Here is a 13,827-nt window from a genome sequence, read left to right on the forward strand (position 1 = left end):
GTTCAACATCACTAGTTAATCAGAAAAATGAAAATTCAAACCAACAGAGACAGCACCTTATAGCCCTCCCCCAGTTTATAAAGATATAAATGTTACAAAGATAAATTGCTTTGACAATCATCATTGTTAGCAAGAATGCAGAGCACCATGTGTGCATGCTAAGTCACTTCAGTTCGAGACCCTATGGAGTAGCCCACCAGGCTCCTCTGTCCATGGTATTCTCCAGACAAGAATACTGGAGTAGGTTACCATGCCCTCCTCCAGGGGATCTTCCCAACCCAGAATTTTGAACCCAAGTCTCTTAGGTCTCCTGCATCGGCAAGCAGGTTCTTTACCAGTGGCACCACCTGGCAAGCCCATGTAGAGCACCAGAAACTCTCAAACATGCCTAAGGGGAGTGGAAACAGTAACCAACAGTTTGAAAAACCACGGGGCAGAATCAAAGGGTTGAGACCATGCCTCCTCCAAGACTTGGCTGCTCTACTCCTAGGCATGTGTCCCACAGGGTCAGAAAACGAGGCCCAAAATGTCCACTGAAGACTCAAGAGGTCCAAACAGGAGAGAACCCAAGGGCCCATCAAAGGTGTTTGGAGAAATAAACCATGGGGGTGTAGTCACATGAGCAATGAGAATGAATGAAGCACAGAGCTTCACCCAACAACAGGCACCAGGCTGACCAATGTGGCATTGAGGAAAGGAAGGATAAAACACAAAATGATTCCATTCAAACCCAGAGACAGGCAGGACTGAACCATGCTGGAGGCTGCATTCAGGTGCCGGAACTAGATAGAAAATCTGGGAAATCCAGTTCACACCAGTCAAGATAGCGGTTACCCTCGTGGGCGGTGGGGAGAAGGAGCTGTGATGGGGACAGGGCACACATTTTGGCCTTGGCTGGTGGTCATACATGGGTGTCTGCTTTAGATTTATTCACAGAACTTTTTAATGTACTTTTCTAAATGTTCTATTTCACCATAAAACAGAAAAAAAATGTCTAGGATAAAATATACAGAAAACATTTTTCAAAACATTATCTTTCAGTTAATAAATCATGGATGATATATTTCCTCTTCTTTTTACTTTCATATCTTCCAAATTTTCTTAAAAGACTATGCATTATTCTTAAATGGGGGGAAAAAAAAAAGCTTTATTATGAAAAGAAATCCTCCTAACCCTCCAGAGCTTGCTCACACCTCACTTCCTCCAGGAAGCCCTCCCTGACCACTTTGTCCACAGTCCCTTCTCCCCTTCTTAGTCCCACAGAGACTCAGTCGCTGAACACTTTTCAGGGGCCTGCTCTGGGGCAGGCATTGTGCTAAATGCTGGGGCTACAGAAAAACAAGACAGTCACATTCCTGCTTCAGGGAGCTCACAGTCTGGCAGGCAAACGTGGCATGAGGCAGAAAATCAAGTAATTCCAGGATGGAAAAATAAATACTACAAAGAAGTGGAGGTACTGAAGGTTATTCTGGAACCTCTTAAGCACATGGTACTTCGCATGGTTGCCATTTTTTTAGGTCAGTTATCTCCCAATCAGATCATAAGCCTTCCCACCCGATGGCTGCATCACCACATCTCACACACACACACACACCCACGCAGAGCCATGCTCAGCAAGTATGTGTGTGATGGACGAGAATCAACCGGCTCTGACCCAGGGATGTGCTGTGTGGATGGAAAAGCATCAGACATGGGCGGAAGGTGTTCTGTACCTGTGTTCCCCAGCCCCGCCCCCCTACCCCTCCCTGCTCAGCTTTAATCAGACCAGGGCAGGGAGCCTTCTGCCCCAGGAAGGGCCAAAAGGGGTGCATGGCTGGCACCAAAGCTGCCCACGTCCCACCCGGGAGGCTTACTTGGGCTTCTTGACGTCCGTCATCTTGGTGTGCTCTCCAAACTCCCGCTTCAGGAACTCCTCCAGGGGCCCTGACTCGTAGGGCCGAGAGCCCCGGAAAACCTCATCCTTCATGCGAAAGTACACACCACGCATGTAGGCCATGGACTTGCCTGGGAACGAGGAGGGCGGAAGTGGGGAGAAGATGCAAGGGCTGCCCTGACAGAGGGCCTGGCATAGGAACCGGGACTGGGAGGGGGCACCGACTGAGCCGGGGCTCCTGGGACCCTCCTCTGCAACTTCCTACACAGGCAGAAATCCCCTTCAGTGGCTCCACGGCTCGGTACTTAATTTTATATTTGTAATTTGTGTTTTTTTCTTTAATGATGGGCCCCGAAAGTGTAAAAGCTTATACATCTAGATCCACCCCATCTGTCACAGAATAGAAGGACCGGCCCTGTCCCGTGAGAACAGACAGTGTCCCGGGGCCGGCTGCACCGCATGGGACGAGGAAACCACTAAGCACCCCTCAGTCAGGCCAGGGGTGCCCAAGCAGGGGACTACAGAGGTGGGGGCTTCTGCCCCCTGGAGAGGATAAACTAGGCGACTTCTCAGATACCTCCCATAGCCCCTGGTAGCCTGAAGACCCTGGATGGGGGATAAACATCCCCTGAAGAAGGACGTGACCCTCTCTGGAGGAGAAGCGAGGACCTGCGCCCACTCTGCCCCACCCCCAGACCTCATGACACCTCACCCCTGGGGCAGAAGCCGGCCCTGAACTGGTCCGTATCTCAGGGAAAACCAGAGAAGGGACATGGGGCCCCAGAGGTCGGGAAGAGAGGTCCCAGCAGCCGCTGGCTGACAACCCTCCTCTTCCTGGAGCTCCATGGACCCTCCTCTAGGCCACCTCCTGGGCTGGCCGTGTCCCCTGTCCCCCCACACGCTGGAGGCCACAGCCTCCTCTCACAGTGAACACCTAATGCCTGGGGGCTCCCTGAGGTGGAGCGTGCCCCGTCCTGCCCCCTGGCACCGAGCACAGGCCTGGCTGATGTCAAGGAGGTGGAGGGCCCTCTCCTGGTGCCTTCAGGTCTGGAGGACGAGTTGGAGGGCCTGGAACCTGACCTGGTCAGGGGTGCTGAGGCAATTCCCGCGGGGTGGTAGCTGGCTCTGAGAGGGCCCCCTATAGGCAGCATCGCACAGCCAGACAGCAGCTCCATGAACGAGACATCGTGTGAGTTGAGATAAGGCCTAACCCGAGGTCTGTCCAGCAAGCAAAGTGCCCCCATCACCTCGGTGAAGCTGCAGTGAGAGCAGACTGCCTGTGGCCGTGGGACGTGCTGGACTGGGAGCCCTGGGGACTCCTAGGCCAGCACCCGCTGTGGTGGGCCGCGTGACTTAGGGCCACCCCTCTCCCAGCGCCTCCATGTCCCTGGGGTAAAGTGAAGTGCGCAGACCAGGGCGCTGGCATTCGTGACTCAAGGTGGCTCCTAACACTGAAAGGGAGGGGACCCAGCTCTGTCCTCTGCGGCTAGGAGAGCATCACCGTGGCCCACCCTCAGCCCTTCTCCTTCCAGCCTCAGACGCCAACACCCTCTACGCCACCCACCCACCACCACCCCACCCAAACCGACAGAGGCCTTTCGGGTCCTCCCCTCCTCCATGACCTCTGCAAAGCTCTGAAAACAAACTCAGCCAAATCGGAGGGCCGGTCTCAGCCCCACCCCATCCTGCCCCACAGCCCAGGGGCGGCCCTCACTGTGCAGGATGGCCAGGGCCAGGATGCCCCCGGTGCTGGTCCCCGCCACCCAGTCGAAGAGATCCTTGGTGGCGATGCCCGAGGCCTTCTCGATGGCGATGAGCAGCTGGATGATGACGAGGCCTTTCACGCCCCCTCCGTCCAGGCAGAGCAGGTGGTCGTGGCTGTGGTGGGAACAGCAGTGAGAGAAGAGGGTCCTATTACAGCCGGCACTTTGTGGGCCGTGTCCCTGAGCATCTGCCCGGTGGCAGCAGCTTGAGCCCTGGAGACCAAGCCCTGGAGCCCACGTGCTACTGGGGCTTGGGGGTGGGGGCCAGGGGTGGGCAGCACAGTCAGTCCAGGAATAAACACGGGACTTCAGGAGACCAGAGGTGCAACAGAAAGAGGATCCAGGCAGGTAAGGGCAGCGGGGGGTGGGTAAGACCTTCTGGCCAGGTACCACCTCAGCAGACACCTGGGTCTGTCTCCCCCACAGCTGGTAAATGTGGGAGTCTGTGACGCCCGCCTCCGGGCTCCCTCATCTTTTCCTGGACAAGCTGCCCAGCCCTGCAGCAAGCCCGGAACGCGGCAGAACAGGCTGTGCTGTCGCTGGAGGCCTGTGGGACCCTTGACCAGGGAGGCTGGAGAAAATGGGCAAGAGACCCTTCTGAAGATGTAGGGCTGGCAAAGGCGGGATCAACTCGGAGGAAGCAGGGCTAAGCTGTGCGGCTCGTAGACCAGCGCCGGGAGGGCCCCACAGGCATGTCCTGACTCTTTCCTCACTCCTCCTCTGGGGGAAAGGGAGGCTCCTGGGGCTGTGCAGACTCCCCTGGCCCTGCTGGAGCATCTGCATCCTCCCTCCTCTCACTGGAAGGGACCTGTTGGTCTTCCCTCGGGTACCCCTCGGCCCCTGCACTGGTGGGGGGGTGTGTGTGTAGGGGTGCAAGGAGGGAAGTGTGAGAAGGCTGCTAGAGCAGGCGCACTCCCAGGGTGCATGTTCCAGGGTGGCTGAGGAAACGAGTGGGCGACAGCTTCTGAGGGGAAGCCGACCCTTCAGAGGTGAGGCGGAACCACCGATATGGCCGCCGGGTCCTGGGAGCCGGGGCTTCCTCTGCTTCCAGGAGGGAAGGGCCTTCCCTGCAGGGGCGGCCACAGGGGTGCGGCTAGGAGAGAGCCCGCGGGGAGCAGAAAGGGCACACTGCGGAAGCCCCGGGCTGCTCTGACACCAACTCTGTGTGACCTCGAGCAAGTGACTTCCCCTCAGGTTCTGCATCTGCCAAGCAAGGTTACTAATGAGTGCCTCCCGAGGAAGGCTGTTAGGAACAGGATAGTAAAAAAATAAATAAATAAAAACAAAAATAGAGAACAGATAAAGTGAAAAGTGAAAGTGACGTCGCTCAGTCGTGTCCGACTCTTTGCGACCTCATGGACCGTAGCCTACCAGGCTCTGTGGTCCATGAGATTTTCCAGGCAAGAATACTGGACAGAACAGATAAACCACCTCTATTACTAAAGGGAAGGGTGGAGAGAGTACAGCCGAAAGGAGGCATGTTTGTCCTGGGAACTCGCCGAGCTGGCGGGCACGGGTTCTGACAACCGTGGTCACCAGGGACTGTGCGCGGGGACAGGGTCTGGGCCTCGCTTTGCACCATCACCCTGGCCTGCCTCCTAGAATGGGGCTGGGTGGACAGCAGGAGATTGGGACACCAGCCCTACTCCTACTGGCTGTTGGAGGGAGGGAAGGTAGGGAGCGGGTGGCATCGGAGAGAAGCAGGCTCAGCACTGACGCCGCTGAGGGCTCTTTCCAAAGGAGATCTTGGCCAGCTCCCCCGACGACCTGGGACAGGGGCGCGGAGAGAAGGGACAGGGCCGCAGCCAGCTCCATCGTGTGACCGGGAGCCTGCAGGGCGATTGATGAAGCAGACCCAGGCTCTCTGAAGACTCAGTCTTTTTGCTGTGAACTGCAGAGGGCACGAGCCACCTCACAGAGCCAGATGCAGACTAGACAACAGTCCCAAGCCCACTGGGCAGCCCACCAGAGGCCTCGCACGTGTGCACCACCCCCCACCCCCGCCCGGCCCATCCCCAACACTCACGTCCGCTTCTCATCCCTCATGGAGCTCAGGATGAAGGCTGGCTTCCGGGCCCGGGAGATCTGAGTGATGTCCTGCAGTTCTGTGGGGCACAGGGCAGGGTGGGCAGGGGCCAAGCAGGTGCTGGTCCCCCCTCCAGCGGGTCCTGGGGGCAAACCTGGAGCTGTGCCCTCACCCCTCTGTCCCTGGTGGGAACATCTGCCTCCCACTCCCTGCAAGGGCTCTTCATCCCGGAATACAACTGGCCCCTTGGGGAGCAGTGGGCTTGGAATGTGGAGGGGACCCCACTGCTCCGGGCACGGCCCCCCACCCTGCCTGGCAAGCTCTTGATTTTCCTGTATTTTCCCCCCAGAGCCCCGAAGCACAAGCACCCCTGCCCCGTGTGCTGTGTATGCACTTCAGAGAGCGTTTCTTCATGCATGCCAGCCGGTGCTGCGGACAACCACCTTCTCCAGAATCCTTATCCCCGATTTACAGATGAGGCTCCGTCTAGCCAAAAGGGCTGAGTCGGGACACTCCCCGGGGTGTGACTCCCTGAAGGAACAGAGGTAGCCCGACTGCTTCCCAGACACCTCTTGTTCTGATCCCAGGTCTGGAAACTTCCTCAGCGGCCTCAGAATGGTGCCCTCACCCGCAGCATGCATGTTTTGCCTGGGTCTGAGGCCCACCCGGCGCCCAACGAATGCATTAGCTTCTCTCCTGACAAGCAGCCTGGCCCCGCAGGGCCTCGCCATCCAGATTCTGACAGGCTGTCCCACTGCTGTGCATGGAGTCTTAGAAGCAGCGAAGCAGGACAGCAGGCTTCCAGGTAATGTGTCTCCCCCTCACCAGGGCAAGGGGCCAGAGTGGACGAGATAAGCACGAGCCTGGCCGGGAGAGGTGGTGGACAGAGCGCCAGGGAGCGGGACATGCGGCTGAGACAAAGGAGAAGAGGGGACTAGAGCTGCATCTAACTCAGGGCACAGCAGGCCCTGCGGCTCCTCTAGGCCCAGGGCATTACCCATCTGATGCCGCGCCCCAGGCCCACCATCCAGCCTGGCTTGGGTGACTGATTGCCTGTAAGATTGAGAGAGAATGATGGGGGTGGGGGGCGGGGAGGAGGGGCGGCGGGGAGAGAGGCAGAGCCAGAGGGACTAGCTGTGGCTGCCCGCTCTGCCCTGTCCTGAGTTCAGGGTTGGCCAGGCTATCCTGTCTAAAGATGCTGGTGTCTGATTCCCCAAGAGTTTAAGAATAGTGCCGGCTTGTGAAGGATTGGTCCCTGGCTGCCCTGTTCAGGGAACCCCTACTCCTAAACAATCCAGGGTTCAGGGTGGGCCAGGCCCACAGGAAGCCCAGAGAAGGTCTCTGCCTCCTTGGGGGCTATCTCCATGGATACCGAGGATGCACAGGGGCAGATGCTAATTGCCTGGCCAGTAGGTCACTGAAGGGGCTGGAAGAGGAGCACAGTGGCCCCAGGCCTGATGGAGATGCAGCAACGTGGCAGAAAGGCTCCTGGTAGAAGCCAGAGAACCCCCAACAGCTCTGAGCCCCCAAGAGCACTCCTCGCTGCCCACCTGAGCTCCCAGGGCATAGAGAGGTCAACAAAGCGCCCACCTTATAGGTGTCCAAGGAACCCTGTCAGAGGAAACTGACCACAGGCCATTAGCCAGGGACCCCACCAGTCTCCGGACTCTATGCGTTGCTGGCTGCCCCCCAAGGCTGACAAATGCTGCCCATCACCCCTTGCTTCCTTTAACAACCTCTTCACTGGGCCCCATTTCCTTCTTTCTTTCGGGATTGCCTGACCCAGGGACCTGGGAACCAGGTGGAGAGGCGGGGGCATGGGAGGGGCCAGGCCTACCTAGGTTGTTTAAGCTGATCGGTGGGGGATGAGATCTTTCCATGGAGAAGGAGGGAGCTGCCGCGGAGCACTGCTCCGTCGAGAACCCTTGCGTGAGTGGGAAGCGGTAGTCGGCCCCCACAGTTCTCAGCAGAGTGAGGAGCGCCTTCCTGGTGACGACTTGTCATGTGTGGGGAGGGGGAGATGGCACAGGATCAGAAACTGACCAGATGCAAATGAGAGGTCCTTTCTGCACCTGGCCCCCCATCCCAGGCCACCTGGGGGGTCGGGGGTGCCCTAGAGCCTGCCCCACCCTGACACAGCGTGTGGACTCTAGCTTGTTACACCCAAAGCAGCTTCTGGGGTCTCAAACTTGGAACATGGATGAGAAGGTTGGTGTTTGAGGAACCCCCTCTTTCCCTTCTATGCCAGTCAAGAAAGCAGGACTCCCAGCTCCATGTTGAGCAATTCTCAAGGCTTTTAGAGCTCAACAGGGATGAACCAGCCAGTGTGTATCTACTCCCACCTACCGGATGGGATCACTGAAAACGCACATGCGCACACATTCATGCTCGCTGGCACACACTATGAGGTATCACCCACAGCAACCTCCACAGCTCCCCAGAACCTTCCAGAGGGCTCCAGGTGGCTGGTAAGGAGGATCTGCTCTTTCCAGCCCGGCAGCCAAGCCTCACCAAGTGAGCACGCAGTGCATACACCGTGCCAGTGTGCAAGGGGGGCACACGTGTCATGCAGCACATGTCAGGGTGCAAGGGGCACATGTGTCATGCACATGCCTGTGTACAAGCGGGGGAGGGGGGCACACGTGTCATACAGCAATGCACTGGCCTGAGGCTGTTCTTACAAGTGATTCCATCAGTGAATTCTCCAAGAGTGGGGAAGAGGGCTGCTCCCACTGCCTTCCCCACCCCCACCCCAAGTCCTGGCACCCTGAGGTGGGTGTGGGGGTCACAGGGAAGAGGACACTGGTTCGGCAAGCCCCCAAGGGCCTCAGTCTAGTGGTCAGGGCCCCTGTCCTTGGGAACCGGAAGCTTCCCCTCAGGGCCTCCCAGGCGCTCCTAGGTGCTCCCTGCAGGGAACAGTTTGGGGGGGTGGACAGGATGCAGGCACCTGATGGCTAGGACCTCCCTCCTCCCTGCGCCCCCCACCCCCCAACTCTGGTCCCAGAGTGCAGAGCACGTACGTTTGCTGATCCTGGAGGCTATGAATGCAGGGGTTTCTCCAAAGTCATTCGGGGTGTCCACCTCTGCACCAAACACGATGAGGGCCTTGATCATCTCTACGTTGTCTTTCTGTTGGGGATGGAGGGGGGGGGCGGTGAAATTGGCAACAGCTCAGGGACACGTGGAGAGAAAGGACCTCGGCCTCTTCACCCCACAACCTGTCACCTCGGGGGGCCTTTCACCAGGATGGGAAGAGACACTGAAACCCTTCTGACCTCCACCCGCAGTCAATCCCATATTGCAAAGTCTACAGTTGGAAGGCCAGTGCCCTGACAAATAGGCCTATGAGTATCCCTGTAGGTGAGAATCTAAGAACCCAGGTAGAAACTGGAATGACATCCCCCTCCCCCAGCCTGCCAGCTCCTTCTCAAAGGAAGCAATGCATCTATGACCCCTGACCCAGAGACACGGGGACACTGAAGGGTCAGCTGCTGATCGCTTGCAGGAGTAGCAGGAAAACGTGATCAAGGAAAGGCCCTCCCACTGAGTCCAGGGGGCTGGTTGAGTCAGGAAGAAACTGAGCATGTCTTCCCTGACGGCAGCCCCCTCCCCAGAGCATGCGCAGTGAACGTCTGGAGGTGGGGCAGCGGGGCTGGCTGGGCACAGTTCCCAGGACGCACCAACAGGCCGGCCGCCAGGAGACCTGAGCGCTGGGCTTACATCTCTCTCTCGGGTGGATTCCCTTGCCTAAAGCGTGAAGAGGTGTGTCTAGAATGCTGTTTTCCAAACAGCTGTTCACACCCCATTAGGAGGTATAGGGCACAGGTGAAAGTGTGTTTCGACTATTAGTTATGTATTCCTTCTTCGGTTACCTTTTATTTGTGGCCCTGGTTTACCACCTATGGTGATAAAAGAACCTTCAAGTGTCGGTTTGCTGCTGCTACTAAGTCGCTTCAGTCGTGTCTGACTCTGTGAGACCCTATAGATAGCAGCCCACCAGGCTCCTCCATCCCCGGGATTCTCCAGGCAAGAATACTGGAGTGGGCTGCCATTTCCTTCTCCAATAAGTATAGGTTTAAGTAAGTTTGAAAGCAAGCCAGGGCTTCTCTGGTAGCTCAGTGGTAAAGCGTCTGCCTACAATGCGGGAGACCCCGGTTCGATCCTGGGTCGGGAAGATGCCCTGGAGAAGGAAATGACAACCAGTATTCTTGCCTGGAAAATCCCATAGACCGAGGAGCTGGTAGGCTACAGTCCATGGGATTGCAAAGAGTTGGACATGACTGAGGGACTTCACTTCACTTTCTTTCAAAGTGACTAAGCAGCAGCAGCAAAAGCAAGGCAACTTAAAGCAACGATTAAGTACATAATTGTAAAAGCGGTGCGTGAATCTGCCAGAAATGGTGCAGATGGAATGCAGGTGATGCACGAATGGAAGCAGTGGCCTAGGTCAGCACTTCTCAAGGTAGGAAGTGTGGACCCCCATGAATATGGAGACCCTTTAGAGGGTTCCAGAGCTTAGAACCGTTTCATAAAAATAGCAAGATGCTGTTTGCCTTTATGCAGTGGCTATTTTCATATAATCGTTTGTTTTCTTTTTGGCTTAGTTGTGGCATGGGAGATCTTTCAGTTGTGACAAGCAAACTCTTAGGCTTCCCAGGTGGCTCAGCTAAGAATCCGCCTGCTAACGCAAGAGATGTGAGTTCAATCCCTAGACTGCGAAGATTCCCCGGAGAGGGAAAGGGCAATCCACTCCAGTATTCTCCCCTGGGAAATCCCAAGGACAAAGGAGCCTGGTGGGCTGCAGTCCATGGGGTCTCGAGAGAGCCAGACACGATTTAGCAACTAAACAACAATAACGTGCAGACTGTTATTTGCAGCATGCGGGATCCAGTTCCTTGACCAGGGATCCAACCCCGGGCCCCTGTACTGGGAACTCAGGCATCTTAGCCACTGGACCACCAGGGAAGTCCCAGGGCTGACTTTTGTACCAACGGTGTAAAAACAACTATGGATAAAACTCCCGGTGCCTTAAGCATGAAGCAAAGCAGTGTCCACAGACTAACTGTTGTCATGGTTTTCTTCTCTGCCACGTGCTCAAGTAAAAAGTAAATTCATTCATTAAAAAGCCAGCTTCGGGGGACTTCCCTGGTGCTCCAGTGGTTAAGCCTCTGAACTCCCAATTCAGGGGACACAGGTTCAATCCCCGGTTAGGGAACTAAGATCCCACATGCTGCAAGGTATGGCCAAAAAAAAAAAAAAGCCAGTCCCTTGATGAAGCACTAAGAAGTGTTAATCTTACTACATTCCTACACTGGTGTTTTCAGTGTCATAAAGTGGAGAGCGTGCACATGGCATGTCTGTGGCATAACCAAATATGATGGTTGTCACAGGAAAATTCCCATGTGACTGACTGAGTCGTGAGCGGAACAAGCTGCTTGTTTTTCATGAAACACTGTTTTCACTTGAGAAACGACTGGCAAGCAAACTACGATTGTTCAGCTTTGGGTATCTAGGAGACATTTTCTCAAAAATGAATGCACTGAGCTGTCACTTCAAGAAAAACAGCTGGCAGTATTGTGTGCCAGTGATAAAACTCAAGCTTTCAAACAAAAACTGGAATTCTAGAAAAGTGGTATACACCATGAAGGGCTCCAATGGTTTCCCCAAATTTAGAAACTGTTCTGATGAAATCTTAGTGATATTTACAAATGTGGGGGAATGTTGAGACTGTATAATGAAACAAGTCAACATTTGGAAGCTGGGGATACTCAGCAAACTAGTATTTTCCAAAGATGACACGGAATCGTGCATAGGTTAAAAGATCCATGCAAAGTGCAAGAGATGCCAATAGATTTGACTGTAACAAAGTGTGAAAAGTCTAAGGAGATGGCTTCAGAGTGTCCACTGCACTCAACTCGTCAGAAACTACCCCTTGTCAAGCTTTGGTGCAGACCATGAATCTGAGCAAACTCTGGGAGATAGTGAAGGACAGGGGAGCCTGGTGTGCTGCAGTCCATGGGGTCGCAAAGAGTCAGACATGACTTAGTGACTGAATAACAACAAAGAATATCCACAATTATCTGAAAAGGTACAGTTAACCTATATTTTCCAACTATATACACATCTATGTGAGGCCAGATTTTCCTCATATTTTTAACACATTCAACAACATACTGCAACAGAATAAATGCAGCAGAAGACCGGAAAATCCATGCCTTCTCTGAAGCCAGGCATTAAAAAGATTTATAAAATATAAAACAATACCAACTGTTTTCAATCATTTTCTATTTTGGAAAATACAGTTGATTTTCCATAAATATGTTACTTACAATAGCATGGGCTTGGTAAATCATTCCTGTTTTTTTTTAAATTAAAAAAGATTATTTTTCTTTCTTTTCTTCTTTGGCTGCACCAGGTCTTAGCTGCGGCATGCGGGATCTTTGACCTTTGTTGCAGCATACAGAATCTTTAGTTGTGGCATGTGGGATCTAGTTCCTTGACCAAGGGTCAAACCTGCTTTGGGAGCACAGTCTTAGCTACTGGCCCACCAGGAAAGTCCTAATCATCGTTATTTTTAAATGAATTCATCAGTATCTTGAAAATCCCTCACGTGTAATTTTTAATATGGTCACTATGGATAGATAAAATTCAAATAAACAAATTCTATTAGATTCTCAATAGTTTTTAAGAGTATAAAAGGATCAGACAGACCAAAAAGTTTGAGAACTGTTCAACTACATAATTCAAAGGGCCCATTCAGTGCTAAAAATGTTCACAATTCTATTTATAGTTTCAGCCTCTTGGGCAACATCCCCTCTACAATTATGACCTTTGGTATAAAACAGGATGTCTTTGAATTTGTCCTAAATCTACTTCTTTTAGAGTCCCAGAGAGATTTCCTAGTTTATGACTCTAAGACAGTTGAACAGAATTATGGGTACCTATGGTTTATGAATTACGGGTACAATCACACACACACACACACCTGTAACAAATAACACTCCCTCCCCTGCATTTAATATGTTCTTGCTGTAGTTTTCTAACCAGACTGCAGGTGCTCTAAGGGCAGAAACTGTGCTCTATGATAAACCAGCAAAGGCGACCAGTGCCTGCCATGGGCCACCAAGATGTGTAAGCAGGCCTGCCTTCCAGAAGCTTGGAGCCTTCCAGGGAGATAAGAGTAACATGCAGATGAAGTTTGCCCTGATGATGCCGGAATGAGAACGAACATCCTGGGGATGCTCACTCCGTGCCGGGTCTTACACGTGCTGCTTAGACATCCCTCATAGAGTTACAGGGTGTCTACCACTGAATCCACTCAACACCTCTGCCAAGCGGGTACCGACACCTCCATCCTCCAGATGAGGAAGTCAAGTCTGGCAGAGGTGATGTGAGTTGCCCAGGGCCACAGTCAGTAGCCAGAGCTGTATTTTCCCTTCTCACGGTGTCCAGATGTCACATGGAGGCATGGGAATGAGAGGTCCCGGAGTGCAGAGGAAGCGGTTTTTATTCTGGACTCAGAGGGGGCCCTGCCCTGGCCCGGGTGGTCACCTGACCCCTGCCGCATGGGCAGCCAACCTGGGGCTCACCGACATGGCCAAGTGCAGCGGGGTGTTGCCGTGCTCGCCTCGGGCGTCGGCGTTGGCCCCGTGGGTCAGCAGCACCATGACACAGTCGAAGCGGTTGCGCATGACAGCCACGTGCAGGGCTGTGTTCCCCGCGGAGCTGGTGCCGTTCACGTCGCAACCCCGTTTCAGCAGCAGGCGGGCCATCTATGGAGATAAGGGTCCCAGCCCCGGTCAGCTGGGCGGCCAGAGTGGCTGTGGCCTTTGGCACCTGATGGCACCTGGGCACAGCCACGTCCTCAGGCCTTGGGCCTCTGGAAAGCTCCAGCAGCAGGAAGAGCCCAGGTGGCAGGTGGCCCCAGACCTTGCCTTCCACATCCCTCGGGAACTAGGGGACAAAAAGCTGAAGATGTGGTGACTTGAAAGGGGCTTCTGGGTCCTTTCCTGGAGTTCACAGGACCCCATCCTTCTCTGCAATGGTTTCTCTGGGCCCTGCCCCAGAACTGCCCCACTCACTATGACCCTGCCCGGGACCCTGCAGAGGTATGACCCCCTCTCCGTGCCTTGGCAACACGCACCCCTGCTCACCAACAGTCCTGG

General features: G+C 54.5%; 1 protein-coding gene across 5 annotated transcripts in view; it reads right to left on the minus strand.

The window, feature by feature from the left end:
• The window catches only part of PLA2G6 (phospholipase A2 group VI), a 58,800-nt gene that overhangs the window by 13,634 nt on the left and 31,339 nt on the right, over positions 1 to 13,827 (minus strand). For 3 of the 5 annotated variants that reach the window (XM_015471385.3, XM_002687923.7, XM_005207366.5), the window contains 6 exons: positions 13,252 to 13,434; positions 8,683 to 8,791; positions 7,500 to 7,658; positions 5,663 to 5,741; positions 3,588 to 3,751; positions 1,854 to 2,004 (listed from right to left, as the gene is read on the minus strand). In XM_015471385.3, the coding sequence (XP_015326871.1) occupies positions 1,854 to 2,004; positions 3,588 to 3,751; positions 5,663 to 5,741; positions 7,500 to 7,658; positions 8,683 to 8,791; positions 13,252 to 13,434 (845 nt within the window). The remainder of the gene's footprint in view (positions 1 to 1,853; positions 2,005 to 3,587; positions 3,752 to 5,662; positions 5,742 to 7,499; positions 7,659 to 8,682; positions 8,792 to 13,251; positions 13,435 to 13,827) is intronic. The other 2 variants (XM_010805735.4, XM_005207367.5) reach the window with 2 other exon arrangements.

Source organism: Bos taurus, chromosome 5 (assembly GCF_002263795.3).
Source record: "Bos taurus isolate L1 Dominette 01449 registration number 42190680 breed Hereford chromosome 5, ARS-UCD2.0, whole genome shotgun sequence".
In the NCBI taxonomy this organism is placed as follows: Eukaryota; Metazoa; Chordata; class Mammalia; order Artiodactyla; family Bovidae; genus Bos; species Bos taurus.